Here is a 20,887-nt window from a genome sequence, read left to right as displayed (position 1 = left end):
TTGTAAAGTGAAAGTGAAACTGTTTTTTCTTTTACTGAGGATTCCCAGCCTAACGATGGGGAATATTCATGAGCATGTGCATCCATGGCAGCCCAATGCAGGAGAACAATAGTTACAGGTAATTAACTTAAAGCTTATAGCTTGGAAAACTTTCCTCATCTCTCTATTGAGATTCCGTTTTGCCTTGACCTGCTGAACTTTGTTCACTGCCTTGTGCCATATCCTCCATGGCAATAGCTCAGTCCAATAGAGTCTGGTCGCCGTCCAATCTTGCTTAATAAACATTGCGTCCCTCTTGATAATTTTTATCAAGTTCTATGATGATTCCCTGCAGGCCGTTTTCACTGAAGCTTGGAACCTCGGCCCAGTTTTGGCGCTGTGAGGATCCATCATTCCCCTGGGAACACCTTTTTCCATTCCGTTGTGTATAGGGACTCCCCCCACAATCCTTGTTCCCTCTTCCGTCCACCTCCTCCCCATGGCCTGTTTGTTCGATGGGGGACACCCCCTCCAACCGACCCACCGCGGTCTCCAACTCAATAAGCATTCATACACACATTAACACATCCCACAAACATACATACATATGCACACACACACATATGCATTTCCCCCTCCCCAGTCCCTCTCCTGATGTCTACGACCATCGCCGTTCGGTGAAAGCTGCCTGTCAGAGAAATCTTTTTTTTTTAAAGTGGGCAGTTACTTTTTTATCAATGGCACACTCTCTCTCCCAAACGTATATCTATCAACACTAGCTCCCATATGTCCCTCCTTCAGTTTTACTAACATAGTGAGTAACTGGTTGCACTCAACCACCCAAACCCAAACCACCTAACAGATACATCCTGGTAGCTGCACCACAATTGCATCCCATACAAACTCCTACCCACCTGCTGTCCTGCCCACTTCACCAGGGAATAGCACCCATTCCGCTCTTCTTAGTATTCCACTCGCCTACAAATCTTCATATCGAATTTTTAAAAAGGTCAGTGCCATACCAGTGCTTTCCCTTACATGCACAGTCCGATTTCCCCACAGAGGCCGTAACTACCCATTAAATGTATCCGACTTCGAACTTCTTAGCTTTATCAACTCTTTCTCCAATATGGCGAGTTTCCTGCCACCCTGACAAAAAGAGTGCCTAAAAATCTGTCCTGGACCTTCTGCCCTGTCACCAGCTCCCATTCCCTAAAGGTCTTTACAGGGCATAGTCTCCCTGCTCTTGACTTTCCCTGCAGCACCAAAGCCCCCATTCCTTTTTAGTCCCCTTTTGACCTTTAATGAAAATGTCTACCCCACCCACTTATCCGAAAATCCTGCCATAACAAAGCCTTGACTCCATTAATCCCTAAAATGCACCCTAAATGTTTCAAGGAACAGCCAGCCATGTAAAACAAGTCTTCAACAGTGCTGTCTCCCACCCTGACAAACACACTTCACCCACCACGCCCACAAAAGTACCTAACAATTTCGCCACCATTCCGTAGGCTTTGCCCTCTCCCTCGACCCTACCCTCCAACATTCTAATGTACATCTCAGCCCCACGTTGAGCAAATCCCCCAAACGACTTACCCTCAAATGCAAGCCCAGACAATGTTCCAACTGTTGTGGTTCTCTGCAAAGATTTCTCCACTGACCTCAGAATGACATTCATAACATCATCCCTTCTGCCTTCTCCTGCATCCAACCTGTGTCCAACAATTATTGAACTCCAGCAATGTCCTCCTATATCCCACATGTGAGGATACCACCGACAACTTCTCAACAACCTCTGTCGTCCGCAATATCACAGCTGCCTCAGATCTTCTGAAATCTGTACTGCCACTCTGTGCACCTCCGATGCTTACCCACAGGATCTCGGCCACTGGCAATGAGACAATGCATCTGCTGTGCCCTTGTCCTTACTAGGAAAATGTCTTGATTTAAAAAACAATATTGTGATACGTGCATCCAAAGACCAACACCTGCAGCGACCTCAGCATCCTACCATTCCTTCCTTGTCCGTCTTCGCCCATCTTCACAAAGCCAAAGCCACACACAAACAATGGAAAAATGTCAAGGAATGCAATGCTAAACGTTTTTTCCTGCTGCCTGCCGGGCCACCATTTTGTACACCACCTTCCCCTTCAATAGAAGTCAAATCCTCTTGCTCTCAACCCATTCCGAAGGACCTGCATATCCCATCCGCTGACTCTCCTAGCAACTGTTAAGACGGATTTCTGAACTCTGACCTGGTGGGCAGATGTTCAGAAGGCCAGCCTAGTTTCTTGGAACAGGGTAACCTTTGGACAAGCCAGACCAATCAAGGTAGCTATTGTCTGCGGTCAAGACTAAGTCTCAGGAGGGGTGAGGGTGACTGACAGACGTCAATGAGCACACAGAGCAAGGACACTTACAAATTACTCCCAGACATGTGTATATATCAAAAATATAAACACATTTATTACAAGGCCTTTGTAACTCAACACACAGTCAAAGAATCATAGCAATACTATCAAACCAACACAACACAATCAGTACAAGAAATATACAAGACCATTGGGGTCTAAAGGGTTATAGGCACGAATTAAGTTCACAACCTAGAGGGGAAGGAAAATAGGCAGTACAGATGATCTTTAGTCCCCTTCAACATCAAACACACACCTAACTAAGAGGCAGTCCAAACCCTAAGAAGAGAGGAGCATTATGCTCAATACTACATGCAGTGCAGGCGCACACGGTTGTTCCAATGGGCAAAATGGGGTTTCTTCAGGGGTCACTAGCAGCTCAGTAAGGTGGGTGAGGCGATGAAGAATAGATTCCCACTATTCGAAGAGGGCCTCCACTTGAAGGCAGAGGTGATTCCAAGGTTTGGGAATAATTCGCTAGTTTGCACTAGCAGTGGAAAGGAGAGGGGCCCCGAGGGCCACTCGTGAGTAAAAAGGATGGAGGCGCTAGGGGCCACCGGTTAGGGTTATGATTACTCACCGACCCCAGGCGCACTCCGGACCAAACCTCGCCAGTCGAGTTCACTGTGGTTGCATGTTCGAATGCGACAAAAAAGGATGTCTCTGTGGCTTTCAGTTCCGAAGATACAGCGATGATTCCCAAATGGGAGAGTGGCGATTTCTCCGCACCTGATGGATGGATCAAGCCAGTTTCACTGCAGCAGGCTTCAGGGTAAAGAGGGTCACAAATGCAGCACACCTGCAAAGATTGTTGCCGCGGCAGGGCAACACGGTAACTGTGGCACACTCGTCTCACTTCGGACCTGGGAACTCCAAGTGTGAGGGTGCCATGGAAACAGAGCTAGCTATATACCAAGTTTCGAGGGCCTCCTCGAAACGGCGGCAGAGACAGAGCAAAGATCCTGCGTAAGCTGGCAAGCCCACTGGTTGGCCCTGGGACACTTCCGAGAAGGTTTACTTGCAGGTTTTGGTGAAGGTGCAGAGAATAGTTGGTCCCACTATTTTAATGGGTTGAAGAATAGTCCTTCTAGGACGACCAGATGCAGAGGGGTCCCAGCCGTTCACCAGTGGTTCCTCGGCTCGGCTTCTTAGTTTCAGGATACTTGGATCCTATCCTTCGTTCAGTGAGAACTCCAGAGATCGACACGGTATGGGTGGTTGGGCCTCCTCTTATCCAGAGTCTCCTTCGCGCCAAAATGAAGAGGACCCAATGGGAGATCTGCTCACAAACACACACTCCATACGTGGACCAATCATGGACCACGGTGGTCCCAGACATTCACAGCACTCCAGACTCTCTGGCACCCAGGATGTGTATTGGGGACAGACATCCCAGCCCACATCCTGGAGGCACACACACAAGGCATGCAGAAGCCTGCAAAAGCTTGGCGTTTCGCGGGGAACTGCATGACCAAATTAGGACCGACCCAGGTCTGGTCAACCTGGGGAAGGCAAAGGGGCAGGATGACCAAAGGACAGGACAAAGAACCTTGTAGCATGGCCATTTTGGAGCCAGGCCTCCTATTTGTGCCAAACGCAGTTAACATAGTTTAAATGGCAAGAAAGGGTTAAAATTATATAAAAAGATAAGCTGCCACCAGCCCTGTCCATGACACATCTCCTAAAAAGTCCTAAGAGAGTATCTAGGGTCTTTGGAAAATGACTATGAAACCCAAGTGCACTGTACTGTAAGGTACATTGTGCACTTGTTACATGTTGTAGAAAAGTTGCAACATTGGAAAAGGACTAAGGGAAACAAAGTCTCCCAGTACTGACTGTCTTAAGGGCATGTCAGTTTCTCCATAAAATGTGAGCGAAAGCCCAGAGGAGTGCAGTAGAAGGCTGTGCTCCCCTGGCAAAGTAAGACTAGGGTGTTTAAACAGCAGCAAAAAGTTTGGGGGTGTACAACTGGAGAGAAAATTACATATAAAATGAAATCTTTCCTAACAGCAACCACATGCATACCGAAATAAAGCCCTTCAAAACATGAGCCATACTCTTAAGTCATTTTGAACAGTACTCAATAGACTTAATCGGTGGTGCAGATACATGACACATGCCATAGCCTTTGCTATTTTCCTGCAACATGTTCTGCCAGGCACAACCACCTCATGCTAAATTCAGATGGCACAAACACGTTTGTACTTTCCTCAACTCCATCTTCTTCACCCACAGTCCACCTCCAAATAACAGCACCAGTGTCTCTAACTCATTCCAGATCATCCTTTGGCAAACTGGAGCAAATCTCCAACAAATCCAACCCAATGCCTGAAAATGTCAAAGTCACTGCCAACCCCCATCTTCTCCAGTATTAGCAGGACCCATAACTCCTCCATCAACTTCACAAACCCATCCAAGAGACTGATACATTCCTCATCATTCTCTGCCCCCGTCCCCCCCGAACAGTACATATTACAGGTAGTGCAACACCTTCTTCAATCACATCCAGAATGAAAATAAAAACACTGCAGGAATGTACTTAATTGTTCAAATAATGTGCCTGATAATGAGCAACCCACACGTAAAAAACATATCCACAAATATCTCTGCTTTATAAAAAAGTATATTTAAATTTAATTAATTAAAAAAATATATCTCATCATTAAACTGCATCCTGAGCAGCCAAAAATCCTCTCGAAGTACCGGAGGCCCACTTTATATCACACATGGTCATCAATGCCCCCATCTACACTTACTCTCTAGATCTAGGGCCTTGTTCACACCTGTGTAACTATAATTGTTCTTTTATAATGCGCTTGATACCAACAAGTGGTTTCTAAGCACGGGTTCGGGGTTCAAACCTATGTTGCGCTGTGTTGTCTTGTTTCCAAGACAAACGCGTTGCCCCTAAGCTATCCTTCCTCCCCTCTTCTCTGCCTCCAGGATGAAACCATTCACAGATGCCCCTCCTGGCCACGAAAAATGGTGTATCAACCAAAATGTCCCTTGTTTCTTTAAGGTCCCACCAGTCTGTACAATAGAAACTTCTTCCGACATTGTTACACAATCACTTCCAGCATTTCCTCGCCCAACCTGAGATTCCCGAACCACATCCTCACTTTTAACTCTTATCCCCAATTTGAAACCATACTGAAAAACCATTGCCTAACAACCTTGCCATCCGCCTGAACCGATAATACCCCATCCAATATTGAGTTACCGACATTCTAGGTGGCCAAGGAATCCTTTCCTGTTCTCCCAACCCAACCTTTAACCACAAATCCTGCCTCTCCCGTCACTCGCAGGGTGCCATTCCTCAAACCTACTGCACTCATGCCTGAACTTATACACTATTCTAAAACAAGACTTCTTATGCATTCAACAGCCCATTGCCAATTGATGCCTAAAAGTTGCCCTCGCCCCACCTCGGGTTGGCGTCCAAGAAAGGGCCCGTATAGCAACAGGAAATCACTGGCCATGTGTGTAACTGGTGCCGACCGATTAGGAGCCATCCACTGCAGCAAGAGATCCATATCAAGCTCACCCTCCACCACTCTGTTATCCTCTCCCATGCAGGCTTGGAATGTCTCACTGTAACTGAACAGGGGGAAACCCTCGGAATTCACGCATGCCTTGTGTATGATGTCCTTACACGTGAAAAGAGCAACACCCCTCTCTGGGTACTTCTTGCAATAGACATGAATGTCCAATTGTCAATAATCAATTAAACCAAAGGACTCCTGGCCAACTCCCTCACCCCCACCTTGGACCCTCCCATCGCCCTTTCCTCTCTATATGACAGCTTAAAACATGAAAACACTCCCCAATTCCATATGTTTTCCGTAGTTGCTTGTATCAAATGAGGCCTGAGTGGTTTTGTGATGCCCACGTAGGAGAACTTCTTCCCCTTTGATTTGCCCTGCCCCCCTTATCTGTTCACTGCACCAGCCTCCCAAATCTCCTTTTTTTTCTCTTCTCCTCTCTGGTTGCTCTCATTGAACTCGCCTACTCCTATTATGAATGCACACCTCATGTTAGCCCCTGTTTGTCACTCCATATTCACCTTCCCCTTCATTTTTTCTAACCCATTCTCCCTGGCCCTGCTTTCCTCCAGGTCCGTTTTCTGTGTCTCGAGTGCCTTCACACTTTCATCACCACTTTCCAGTGAACTGCCTCCCCAGCTACCAAGCATGTCAATCGCCATTGCCCCCACCATTTTGTAGACAGACCTTCTTCTCTTTCCCTTATCTGCAAACTCTTCCTCCTCTTCATCAGGTTCCTCCTTTCCCCATTCCTCAAGAGCTCTCCTTGTCACTTGCACTGGGTTCGTACTATGAGAAAAAAAGCAACATCTTTCCTCCTGTTAAACACTACCTCTCCCTGCACCCCATGTTCACCTCTTTCTTCATTTCCACTATAACTTTTCGCTATTGCCAACCACCACTGCCTCCCCTCATGTCCCTCCACCTTCGTTCCTCTCCATCTCTTCCACTATCTCCCCTTCTTCAACACTCACCTCATCTTCCACTGTTTGCCACTCCTCCAAGTCCCAGACTCCCTCTCTGTTCAATCCAAAATGGCTTCTTTTACGGCTTCCTCCTGCTGTACTTAGTACCAATCCCCATTTCATAAGCAACTTGTTTCCATTTGCTCCTCCACCAGCTGAGCTGGGGGCACCCTAACCTCACTCCACCTGTGGGTGGCGGGGCTGTGCCACACCCTCTTCCTTCTCTAATGCTGCTGAGCTGAGGAGACCTGCTGTCGGCCTTTGTCCTAGTGCATGCTGCGCTGTGGGGTTGGCCCTTTTGTGCTATTCCATTGATGCATCTTCCTCCCTGACCACTGTGGCTCTGACCAGCTGACACCTTCTTTTCTTCGATTTGGGGATGCCATGCGCCCCCTGTGTTGCCCCTTCCATCGCAGCCCAAACAAGCCCTTTCAATACTGTAGACCCCTTTTACCTCAGCTACACCTCACACCACAACCCCCTATCATCCGTCTGCCACTTGAGCTTGGCCCCCTTTCTAACTCCTCTGGCCCCATCCGGACTCCCACCTTTATCCAGCCCATTCCCCCCGTGTTGATGGCCTTCTGCCCTTGAGCCCTGCACTTGCCAGCCTGAGTGGATTGCCTTGCACAGCGGCGTGACAGGCCACACACCCTTCAGCCCCATCCCATGCTCACTTTCCAGCTCCATTCTCTGTCCCAACTCATGGTTTGCATAAATTGCAAACCACCACCCTGCAATGCCCCCAGACTCTGTGACCATGGTGAAACGCGCACCCCCTGTGCCAATTGTTTGTACTACTTGGCTGATAAACCGAAGGACCTCCCTCAATGCCTCTGAGTCCATGTTCCCTCCTGTCATACCTCCTAAACCCCATGCCGCTGCCCTCTGCGACAATGGCGATCGGAGCTGCACACCAACCTGTGGGCGCGAAACACACCTGCAGGGACACAGGCGAGCTACAGCACGGCGGTGCTACTCACATCCACTGCACCTACTCTGCAATTAGCGGGGTGGGGGGCTAGCCCAACAATGCCACACTAGGCACCACAAAACGGAGCCAGTGAAAGAAACACAGGCACATAATAACACCCGCTCTAGCCAACAAGACTTACCCTATGCTCAACCACAGGACGCCATTTTATGGCTCAGATTTTGAATGCGCCACTAACCTCAACGGCTGGTCCTGCCTAGCTGGACCATCACGACCCTGCCTCTTGTTAGCCATAATAACCGGATTCTCCCCAGATGCTCCCGGAAGCAGTACTAGAGTGATCCATGTGCGCTAAAGATGACCGGAGCCATGCGCAGGAACTTCCCCGTCACCCTTATGAGACGACAACCGTTGAAGGCCCCCGCCCCTCTGCCCAGTCAACAGACCCATTGGCCGGGTGAACCACTTGTACAAACAACCCTATGGGGGGATTTGTTCCTTGCTCCCCTTAGGGCCCATGTTCGGTAAAAATGCAACAGCTCCTTACACACGGCACTATTTGCATTCAAACATATTATTTTCACCTTGAGCTCAGAGCAAATAATTCTAGGTTCTTTCCAAACTGGAAGGGAAGCTCTTTCGGACACTCAGATTGAAACATATGTTGAGTAATTAGATACAAGACATATTTATTTAAAAATACACACATGCATGCTCTCCCTCTCTCTCTCTCTCTCTCCTACAAAGAAAGGTGGATAGTACAATGTAAGCTTGACTGCACATGTTATGGACAGAGCTGCTGGTGGTCAGTCATCATTTCGAAAAGAAAATGTCGAAAGACAATAATGTCGAAAAAATAATGTCGGAAAAAAAAAATCGAATTCTTTATTTATTTATATATTTTTGGGGGGGTTTCGCGAGTAAAAAAAAGCTAAAAAACAAAACAACAAAAAAGGGTGGTTGGGGGTGGGAACCCAGTGGGAACCCAACCCAACCCCCCCCCCTTTTTGAATCAAAAACGTAGTGAAAAACAAATTTGATTTTTTTTTTCGATATTTTTTTTTCGAAATTATGACTTACGACATTTTGGTATTTGAAATGATCACTATAAACCAGCTGCTTCATGTGGCTGCAGTTCATATCGCTCTCCTCAGCGTGTATTCCATTATGGTAAATTGGTAAATAAATGGGTTGTATCTAATGGGTGATGCAGAGCCGATCGTGGGACATATAGTAATTTGGGGCCATGTACCCCTGAGAAGGAAAGCCCTTATGATGAGCACTGCAGAGTGCATTATGTGTCCTGACGGGCTGGGGTGGCAGATTCCTTTGTGCGATACTTCGTTTTGAAGAGTCATTGTTATTAAGCGTGACATAATGAATTCTGGGATATTCCGCCTTGTTGCAGTATTCTAGAGCATGTTTTCCTCTCTAGCATATTTATTTATTTATTTATTTATTGTGCCATTTGTAGAGCGCACATAACCCTGAGCCATCTGGGCGCTGAATGATGACAAAAGATGAAAGCATGGCAGTACATGGGTGTGGTGATGGTTTAGTGTATGTCCTTGTGTGGAGGAGAGCGTGGGGCGACCATCACGATCCTACCATCTGAGTCCTTAAGCCCTTTCCCCAAGGCATCAAAAAATGGTAGAGTTCGGGGCAGAGCTGATGAGCTTAAAGCTGATGACCAGTTCAGGGTAGAGATAGACCGGTTCAAAGGGTACATCTCGGTATCATTTAGAAATACCACGTGAGGCAAGCTGAACGATCCATATCGCTGAGTGACATTATCTGTACTGTAATATAATGGGACTGGGCGAAGTATAACCTCACCTCTGACATTTGGGCGGCCTCTTGGCCTTATGTTCTGTAAAAGAGAGAGAGGAAAGTCAATAAACAAATTCAAGGGACTCCAAGTGCGCTATATTTCAATATATTACGAGCAAAGTGGCATACAAGGATAATTTATCAATATATTTAAAACAAAATGGTATCCATAATCAGTTTGTGAAGATCAGCAATCTGTATTTTCCCTTCAAGGTATGTAAAGCATCCCTTGTTAACAACTCTAATAATATTGTCCAAAAACATGAATGTCAAAATAATGAATCATGACCCTCTAAGAGATGGAAGGACGTGGAACAGGGAGTCGCGTCTATCCCTTACACAAACTCTCCGTCTTGGAAGTTATGAGGAGGCACGCATAAGGGCGTCTCTTGGAATCTACGGCATGCTCATTAACATATTGGTGTAGAACCTTACCGGCTTGAGGCATGCAACCAGGTCTGGGACCCTTTTCACCACTTACCCATAATTCTGATTTCACACCGGGAATGAATGCACCCTATTTGATCTGGTGGGAGAGGCACAGAACGATTTGACTTGATAACCTCTATATGTTATGTTATGTTATGTTATTTAGTTTTTATACTGCGCACCTCACCACCGTAGCACCAAAACCTTGTCCGTGTGGGTGAACTGTGGCCCCAACCAGGATGCAAAGCAGACCATGGTCTGTTGGGTGAGAAGGAAATGAGGGGAAAGGTAAGGGGCAATTGGCAACAGCAGAAAAAAGTCACAGATAGACCAGAAGACAAAGGTGACAAGGGGAAGGGAGGATAACATGAGGATTGAGTGGCAGCATTAGTTGTGATGTATGTACTCTAGTGTGGGTTTTGACGAAAACGGTCATGAAAAGAGTAAGGTGCTGTCAATAATAGGCAAATCAATTATCTTGTCAGTTATGAGTGCAGTGTGTTTTAGGTTTAATTATAAGTAAGGCTATTGATGTATAATGGTCTTGAGATGTGCTCAAGAGTTCCTGCATGTTGTGGAGGCTTACAAGTAAATATGCTGGCGAGCATGCGTAGACACAACGTACACAATAGCACACAGTAAAAGATGAATCAAACATGCTACTTTGTCAATGATGTGAGCACACTGCCAATATGCCGGAGCCAAAAACAAAATGCAACGCAGGGGTTGAAGAGAGACGTGGGTCATTTGCAGATCAAATGTGAAAGCAAAATCTTTAAGTAAATCAATTCTTGATCACTGAATGTTTTTTCAGCCTAAGTATGTGTGAATGTTGAAAATAGAATAGCCACCCTGTGCCATGTTTCACAGAAAGCAACCCCCAAACCAGGGAAGGGAACCAACCCACAGATTAAGACCATCTAGAATCCCCCCCAGGCAAACTTTAAATGCTAACAGAGATCAATACTTTCTAGACAACCCAGAAGAAGTGTGGATATGGAGGGAGAGCCCGCGGATACAAAACCAAGCCACGAAGCACACCTGGCTGCCCCCGAAACAAGATGGCGGGCCAAAACAGGGAGAACTGAGAGAGCAAAAACATGCACGTGCCAGCAAAGAACCCCGGTATAAGGGAATGATACAGGGCTATCTGGACAGCCCGATGAGCAAACATGAGGCGTCATCCCTCGCATGGTTTCAACCCGTTAATAGGACTTGTCCTCTTGATGCGCACCCATAAGAGTGAAGCAGTGCAGGAGAGGTACAGCCCCAAGGAAAAAAGGCGCCAACTATGCAATCCAACAGTATCAATGTTAAGCACAGTAACTGTTACACACAATTAAACTGTGGGGTAGCTGGGCATTGCCTGGATACAACAAAGGAGATGTGTTGTACTTGAGGCATTTTGAGGGCGGGCAGTAGGCTGCACTAAAATGTTATTTGGGGGAGCAGGAAATGTGTTGGATTTAGATGTATTTGGCAGCAGGATATGTGTCGCACTTAGATGTATTGGGGGCAGGATATGCGTCGCACTTAGATGCATTTGGGTCAGGGAATGTGTTGCACTTAGATGTATTTTGGGGGCAGGAAATATGTTGCACTTAGATGTATTTGGGCTGCAGGATATGTGTCGCACATAGATGTATTTGGGGCAGGAAATGTGTTGCACTTAGATGTATTTGGGGCAGGAAATGTGTTGCACTTAAATGTATTTTGGGAGCAGGAAATGTGTTGATCTTAGATGTATTTGGGGCAGGAAATGTGTTGCACTTAAATGTATTTTGTGGGCAGGAAATGTGTTGGAGCCTCTGTGTATGTGTAAATGCACCACTTCATTGGGCTTCTACCGCAGGGATGGCTAAACACACACACACACACACACACACACACACGTATCAGAATGCAGTGACGACCTATGAGAAATTTGGTCTAACTGGGTACATAACGTATTTGCCTCCTTACACCATATTAAGCCTCAATACCTCTGCCTTCAGAATATAGCGACGACCTAGGACAAATACCTGGTCCAGCTGGACACATAAAGAGTCTTTTGCACTCTTACATTCTCCTGACTTCCCTCTGCACCCGTCCACATGCTTGATCGTTGGGGATGCTTAGTGGAGTCCACCTAGCCCACCTAATTCCTTATCTTGACGAAATGCACACACACATTCTAAGCCTGTTATAAGAATTTCCCATACTGTGGACTGCAGTCCCGAGTGTGATCCCACCACAAGCCTGTTGAGACCATAATAATGTGAAAAGGAGCTATATAAATGACTACTACAAAACAATACAATAAAGGCTATAGAAGAATATGAAAGTAAAAACATGGTCGCTATCCCGCTCAATAACACCCGGCCTATAACTTAAACACATCTAACACCCAACCCAAAAAGTCAAAGTAATCACAACACAGTTCAAAATAATCTCAACAGTTTCTCCTAAATGAAGAAACCTAATAAAGGACGGAATGGCAGGAATCAATAAAAGACAATAGCGCATTCACTTACCTTGTTCTAAGAGCACCTGTCAAGCGTTACCTGCATACCTGGTGGCCATTTTGAAGATATATATATAGAGGGCAGACGAATCTCATTTGAAGAATTTAAACTGAAATACAATATCGGGGAACAGAAAAGATTCCGCAATGCCCAGATTGAGTGACCTGGTCTGTGCACCCAGACAAAACACAAATGAGAATAATGTTCCTTCACCTAATGCCGCGAGAATGCAGTCTCGGAGACCAACCACCTGATTGCACACATTCAACTGATCTCTCACTACCGCTGCACCTAGTGTTAGGATGCAGCTACCATTACGCAAATCACACAGGCGGCACACATATTGAGTGCACCCAAGCACTATATTCTACCCTGCTATCTCGACTGACCTGGACTACGGTCCGCAAAGGCGTTCAACCCACGAGCGCCTTGAGATCATACCAATGACATATAGGGCGCTAAATAAATGCCACATAACATAACATAACATAACATGTACTGTCATAAATATCCGACAAATGAATAAAGAAAGCTTGTAAAAAAACGATATACATGCATAAACATTTTCCCCTGGATAACATGCCCTTGTAACACTTGCATTTAATTTACTCTGTGCTTCTAGTATGAACAACCTCCAGAGTCACAAAAGGTATAACTGTCACAAATATATGATGGCTAGGCTTACACCACACAAAACGCAGTTTTCACCCTGCAGAGGTTATTTTCTGTGGAGAAAGGGATATGATTTACTTCTCGAGCACACCAGTATTAAAAGAAATCATAGGACCACAAAAAAAGTACAGGCCTGTTTTCAAAAGTCTGCATTTAGCCACTCAAAGACAACAATGTGCACACTTTGCCATGAGGCTGGAGAGCTACACAGCTTAGGACTTTCTGGCTAATGGTAAGGCAGCATTTGTATGCACAACACAAGTCAACCTTGCCTGGGGCAGACAAAGGGGAGTAACCATAGGTTGGGACTAAAGACAGAGCTGGAGATTAACTACTGTCTGTGGTATTACACCAGGCAGGGGAATGGAAGTCAGGGCGAGCCGGGCAATCCTCTCAGCCACTAATGTTTGTTGACCCATGTACCTGATCCCAGTTTGCAAGTTAAGGGAATTATGGCATTCCATGTCATCATGAAGTGGCTGTGGTATGGTATCAGGTCCTGATAGTCAGTTTTGGATAAGGAAGGACATTCAGAGGGGACATTTTTGTTCCCTTTCTCTCCAAACTTACATTTACATGTAGAGGTCAGAGCTCATGTGCGAGTTGAAGAGAGGAGATAGCTGAGGTGTGCCAGCTACAGACTCCCCTCATTTGGTAAGGTGTTTGAGAATTCCTGGAGGTCAGAGACATTATTCTTTGTGGAAGAAACCATCCCAGAGTTGCTAGGTAACAGATTCTGGCCCTCTTGTTTCCTAAGCAACCTGGCCTAGTCACTGCACCGCAAAGCTTACTTTATGCTGCTTCAGTCAATGTATCATGTTAATTGCATGGCGTGAGAGAATGCTTTGGGGGGGGGGGGAATGTTGTTATGGCAGATATAGCCATGGGCATAGAGCAAGAGGGCAGGCACTAATTGAAAAGAGCTATCTTGGAGGGGGTGAGGGGATGAAGGGAAGGGTGGAGGGGTGGACTTTGCATAGCTGGCCATTCGGGGACAAGCTGATAATATATAGGGAGAGTGTGTAGCCAGACAGACAACTTAACGGGTCCGGAAAGACAGGTTTCTCCCATATATCACTCATGATGTGTTGCATCACCATTCATAGAGTCGAAAAAGCCATTTAGTGGTTGTTCACTCGATTCCTTTTCACAACTTTGAAAAGAATACCTGTAAATGAAATGGAGTCCACAGGTTGTAACTGGGCTGCGGATAGTGTAGGACTGCTGTTATGCCAGTGTTGAATTAATTTTGGGCTGGGTTAAGGGTGGGCCAGGTTATGGGTTGGGTGAGGGTTGCTTCAGGGTTAGGTTAAGATCAGCGCTACAGGTCTGTCTCACCTAGGTGCTATGCTAGGGCAAGGGTAGTGTTAGGGTGTAGTGAGGGCTAGGATTGTATCGTGGATAAGCTTTTTATGTTTAATTTTGAGTTAGGCCATGGCTTGGGTAGGTCAGCATTATCAATATGTCAGAGATTGGGTTAGAGGTTAGTTTGCACCCCTCCCTGATTTTCTCTGTGTCTCTCCTTCAGGTTTGGATTTGCACACCCACAGATGATGCAAGAACTGCAGTTTCGCCTGAGGAAGCCAAGGCCTCAGTGAATTTCTCTGTCTTGATGCACTGCAACGTGCTCCATGAGGTCTAGGAAGACATTTAAACATATATCGGCACCATGCTTGCTCAATGCGTATATGTGTCTCTCTACATTAAGCTAAGGCCCAGATATTGTTTGTATCAGCTCAGGCTGCCAACAAACCTGCCTCTAAATTATTGAATGCACTCACGTCCAAGTCTATAGTGATGGCCCTTGTCTCAGCTTCTCCTGCACAGATCCATCATCCTCACTGCTGAGAAAACAGAAACGCCATCTGTGCTGAGAAGAAAGAGTTCTGAGAGATCAAATCCACCAAACAGGGTGAGACCATGAGTCGACAAGGAAGAGACAAATTCCTAACAAACTGGGTCCTTTTCTCAACCAAAAGGAATCAACAGTCAAACAATGTGAGCCTTTCACTGAGCCAGGAAGAAACAATCATTCAACAAGGTCAGACCTTCGCTCAAACAGCAACATCAGCAAGACAAACAATCCAAGAGTTGGAAGAGCCAGTAACTAAACCAGATGAACCTTTCACTGAAGCAGGAATGACCCACCTTCCAGCTAGCTAGAACCTTTATTCATCCAGGAAGAGCCATTCCCACAACAGTGTCAGACTGTCTTTCTACTAGAGCGATTTAAACATTCAGCAAGTTAAGACCATGAGTCGACAAGGAAGAGACACAATTCCAACAAAGTGGGACCTTTTCTCAACCAAAAGGAATCAACAGTCAGACAATGTGAGCCCTTCGCTAATCCAGGAAGAAACAATCATTCAACAAGGTCAGACCTTTGCTCAAACAGCAACATCAGCTAGACAAACAATCAAAAGTCCTAGAAGAGCCAGTGACTAAAGCAGATTAACCTTTCACTGAAACAGGAATGAGCCACCTTCCAGTGAGGTAGAACCTTTATTCATCTAGGAAGATCCACTCTCACAACAGTGTCAGACTGTCTACCAGAGCGATTTTAACATTCAGCAAGTTGAGACCATAGATTTACTACAACAAAGCCAATCACCCAACAAGATGAGATTTAGCTTTTGGCGGAATAACATGTGACCCATCAAGATGATTGCTTCACACAGCCGGAAAAAGACAAGTTCCCAAAAATGTAAGATCTTTTCGCAACCAGGTCAAACTTATCACGGAATGAGATGAAACATTTGCTCAATAAGAAAGAGCCAATAAGCTAACTAGTTTGACCATTCCCTCTGCCGCGGAGAGTCAAATGTTTATCATGGTGAGATCTTTCTCAACCACTAAAAGGTTTATCATTCAGTAAGTGAAACCTTCACTCAACGGGTGAGAGCCAGTTGCCCTACATGGTGTGACCTTCTCCAAACACAGCAAGACCTTTCCTTAACTAGGAAGACTTCATCAACACAAAATATGAGAATGTCACACCAATTATACAGAGTGATGATATCTAAAGCTCCTTCCCTTCCACTAGCACGTTTATAAGGTGGAACTGCTGTTCCTCACTATGCTTTGCCACTTATTCCACGTGTGAGACCATTTTTAATGTGGGTTGTATATTTTGTGACATTTGTTGTTTTTACCCCTTTTCTCTGTACCAGCATTCTTGTCATGATGCCCTCCTCTTTATGGTCCATCTTTTCATTTATAAAATGTTTGTGTTATTTTTGTCTAGAAAACATTTTCCTTGTGTGTATTTGTATGCTCATATGTTTGCAGTTTGCGTATGCATGAGTCGGCCAAAATCACAGTGGATATAATTTTGGTGCAATGTTTTGGTGAGTCTTGTTTTCTCTAGGTGGGAAACAAGATCACTTAACATTTTTGCAAAAGCGACTTTTCTGTCCTGGTGAGCAAGAAAGTAAGATGTGACTGTGCTAGTGATTATGTCATGAACTGATTATTTATACAAACCACAATAGGGCACAGCACGCCCTTCCAGGTCCCCTGCCTGGCTAGTAAGCAGTATGACAATGTATGAGAACATCGCTGGTGCTGCTTTCAAGCTCTTAACAGTGGGTGTTGAAGGGAATGCATTGAGAGTTTGTTCGCCTTAAAAAGACACATTTGTGAAATATGTTATACAGTGGACAAGTTCAAAATATATATGAAACGCCTTATCTGAAGGATCCCATTTAAATATTTTCAATCCACAGTTGTGAGTCTTTTCTCAAGAAACAAATACACCAATTGAATCTCTTCCAACAATTCTTATTTCATTAAAGGCATATACAATGTATAAAGATTGCATTCCTCCTTAACCCCACCCTACCCGATGCCTGCCTACCACCACTGTACACTTCTTTCCCCATTGCATACAAGACCAGTTAAATGTACCTGCCTGCCTTCTCCCATCTTACAGGACCCTACCTTCACCCTAATACACACATGCATACCCCCAATACACTGCCTAGTCCTGACTACGCCCACTCTACCTGACAACACTAGGCAGCTACCTCCATGACCCGCAAAAACCCTGGGGAAACCAATCGGAAATACAACTACTCTGCTATAAATCATCTATATACAATCAATGAATCATACTTTAGTCAAAGACAGTGGAAAATCCTAAAGCACTGAGTTCAAATATTGTATGAAATGTATTACAATAATCATGTCAATGAAGATTACCCAAGCTTACACCATAGGGAGTCTTGATTTTATTAAAGACACAGAGGTGAACACTATGCTTGACTCGCTTGATGCTTACTCTTCAGCAGCCTTTCAAATTTCAATATTTTCCTTTTCTTTTTCTTTTTTTTTTAAACACAAACTGTAACACCACAAAACCTTCAACATAACGGACTACAAATCCCCATAAATCCACTGTGTTAGGTAGATTTTGTTTACTTCCGTGATCCACCAATCCTGACTAGGTCCCTTCCTCTTTCTTTTGATGATCCGAAACTGGCACCAATCAGTCATTGAACTTATGGTCCCACGATGTCCTCGCTATAAGCAACGGCTCCGCCTCTCGTGTTGACTAATGAACACTAACTACCCATGCAGATTCAACTTTCCTTGATATCTCCCACCAGTGCCGTCCAACACCTTAGCCACTCTTGTACTTGTCACCTGCGGACAAAGAAAGACAATGGGATTCATTACACGGTATTCGGTAACCATGGCGCTATTAGCGCCATGGTTGCCGCCGGTATTTTACCGTGTCCGCCTTGGTGGATGGCGGAATTACCGCCCTACTCCAAGGTGAGCGGGGGCAGTAATTCCCCATTCACCAAGTAACTTCCCCATTCCCATTTTTGCCCCCATAGGGCTCAATGGGAATGTGGAAGGAGCTAATTACGGTACCGCAAATTGCGGTACCGCAATTAGCACCAAGGTCCCTTTGTGGGCCCGTTCCTTAATGGCTGGTAAAACCAGCTGTTGAGGTCGGGTCCCGCAAAGGGACCTCGTAGTAAGGCGGTAAGGGTTTACCGGTACCGGTGCCCTTACCAGTACCAGTAAACCCTTACCCCATTCCGTGTAATGAGGCCCAATATCTTAAGGATAAACCAACATCACATCAATGACCAATGCAGTACAGACAACATTGAGAAACCACCTATCACCATACAGTGTATCTTGGGTGGGATAATGCTCACCTCTGTGTCTTTAATAGAATCAAGACTCCCTGTGCTGTAAGCTTGGGTAATCTTCATTCTATGTCAAGACCGGAGGCAAGTATTATTATTGTTCAAAGCTGCTTAAAAGTGCCGTAGCTACAGATGAAATAGTCTTAAAATAGAATGTTTTAAATATAGCATCTGTAGACCAGTCTGCTGACTTCAAAATATCTGGCAAAATATGCTCCTGCTGTGAAAGCCCCAAATGCCTCTGAATCAATACCTGCAAGCTCCATAACCTCCCTGACCCACCTGGCTATAGTGACAGAAACTACCGCATGGAATGGCCTCCTCCAAGCAAACAACAACTGATGCACTCTCAGCGGCCTCACACACTCTGTAGCTTTCTCTTAATCGTTGATGCACTTCGCAACACATAGTTTGTGTTCACTCAATAAATACGGATAAGAAATCATTGAAATCTTTGTACGTTTCGCTATGTTAAATGCCACCCCCTCGGAATAGAAAATCTTCCTATTAACCTCAAACGCCTTAACGTCTGACACTCTCATACAGGACAACCAACAGAGCAACATCTCTAGATGACAAGATAAACTGTGCCCTGACAAGTGCTCATTCTTCGGCCATTGCTTGAATAATTGAAACACTTTCTCCCCATCCCAAAGGATGGAATATTTTGCCGAAGGGGCCTTGCGCAACTTCATCCCATGCAGTAATCTCACTACGGCTGGGTAGTATATGACTGAAAAACCATCAATTTTCTCATATCCTGCCAAAATGGCTGATCTATACACCCATATGGTCCAGAAAGCCTGGCCATCCTGAGACTGGCTTGCCAAGAATTTCAGAACCTATAGCATATGGGCAGAAACAGGATGAACACTCTATTGATTGCACCAGCATTCCCATTTGTTACATGTGGCACTGTAGCTCCAAAGCATGGAAGAAGCCCAGGAGTCCTTGATGAATTCAGCAGCGTCTCCAAAAATTCCCGGCAGATCCCATCCTTGACTGAAACTCTGCAGGCTAGCAGCTGCAGACTCCCTGTTCTCACTAGAGGGTGCTCCTGACCTACCGACATTCAGCAAAAGGTCCCGCTGCAAGGGAATCATCCTTGGAACAGCCGAAGAAAGTTCCATCAGAACTGGAAACCAAGCCTGGGACTTGCACAGTGGCAACACTACTACTATCTCTGTTCTCTCCCTGCAGATTTTTGCCAGAACCCAGGTTAACATAATGAACGGAGCTAAGGCCTAATGGACCGCTCCCACCCAGCTGTGCAGGAACGCATCTGTGCCCAATGCTCTCGGGTCCAACCTCCAACTGAAGTATCTGGGAATCTGAGCATTCAACCTGGATGCAAAATGATCTATGTCCACTGGCCCCCAGATCTCTCGCAACCGTGTAAACCATGTCATCTGCAACCTCCAGTCGGGGCATCTTCTAGATAGTGAGAGTTCCAGTCCGCTACCACATTCTGGTCTCCAGGAAGGTATTTCACTGCTACTACTATCTTCCTCTCCAGACAGTAATTCCATAGGTCTTTTGCTAGTTCTACCAAAATCTTTGATCTTGTGCCCCCAGACGATTGATATACCGAATTGCCGAGATGTTGTCCTACTTTAGCAGTACGCAGCAATTTGCTTTGTCCTTGGCAAACGTATGCACTGCAAATGAACCTGCTAGCACCTCCAAATAATTGATATGGAGGTTCAATTCCCTCTGTCTCTAGTTGACCGCACCTTGTGCACCAACCGGATCTGCTTGAGACTGCCTCTATGACTAACTCCGGAATGTCTCTGAAAATGGCTCGACTGTTCCATGCTTCCATTTTTTGCAACCACCATTCCAATTCCATCTTTGTCTAATGTAACTAATTGATGTACTCCACCTTGCAGATGTCTGACCTTTAGCCTCTGCAGCGCTCTGCAATGTAATGGCCCTACAAGAATTGCCTGAATGGAAGTTGAATGCTAGCAACCCCACTTCTTTGGATAGATTCTGAAGCATTGTTCTCAACTCCTTCTTGATCGCTTTCCTCTTCTGTGCTGGTAGTTCTAATATGTCTATCATGAACCCCAGAAACTCCATCCGCTGACTCAGTGTCAGTTCTGACTTCTCCCAAAAGATCATGGAACCCAAGAGATGTCATCAGCGTATTCATCCAATCTGCTTGTTCCTGAAGTGCTACCTTGTCCTGTGCTAGTTCAAGGATGTCGTCCATATACACTATGATCCTGACACCTCTCTCGCTTATCGCTGCTGTCTCTGGCCTCATCACTTTGGTGAATGCCCATGACGCAGAGGCTAACCCGAAAGGAAGACATCTGAACGGCCAACTTTCCCCTTTCTAACGGAAATGTAGGAAGCGCTGTTGTACAGCTGCTACTGGAATTGTTAGATAGGTGTCTTTCAGATATAATCTTACTAGCCAGTCTTCTTTCCTTAGTAAATTCCTGAGTAGGTGT

General features: G+C 45.5%; 1 protein-coding gene across 1 annotated transcript in view; it reads left to right on the top strand.

Moving 5' to 3' along the window:
- The window catches only part of LOC138581060 (trichohyalin-like), a 337,402-nt gene extending 320,903 nt beyond the window's left edge, over positions 1-16,499 (top strand). Inside the window, exon 7 of the mRNA XM_069652102.1 lies at positions 14,795-16,499. Coding sequence (XP_069508203.1) covers positions 14,795-14,864 — 70 coding nt within the window. The 3' untranslated portion in view covers positions 14,865-16,499. The remainder of the gene's footprint in view (positions 1-14,794) is intronic.
- Positions 16,500-20,887: the final 4,388 nt, after the last annotated feature.

Source organism: Ambystoma mexicanum, chromosome 3p (assembly GCF_040938575.1).
Source record: "Ambystoma mexicanum isolate Mex_15411 chromosome 3p, UKY_AmexF1_1, whole genome shotgun sequence".
NCBI classification, from domain to species: domain Eukaryota; kingdom Metazoa; phylum Chordata; class Amphibia; order Caudata; family Ambystomatidae; genus Ambystoma; species Ambystoma mexicanum.
This window is presented reverse-complemented; position numbering and strand designations above follow the sequence as displayed.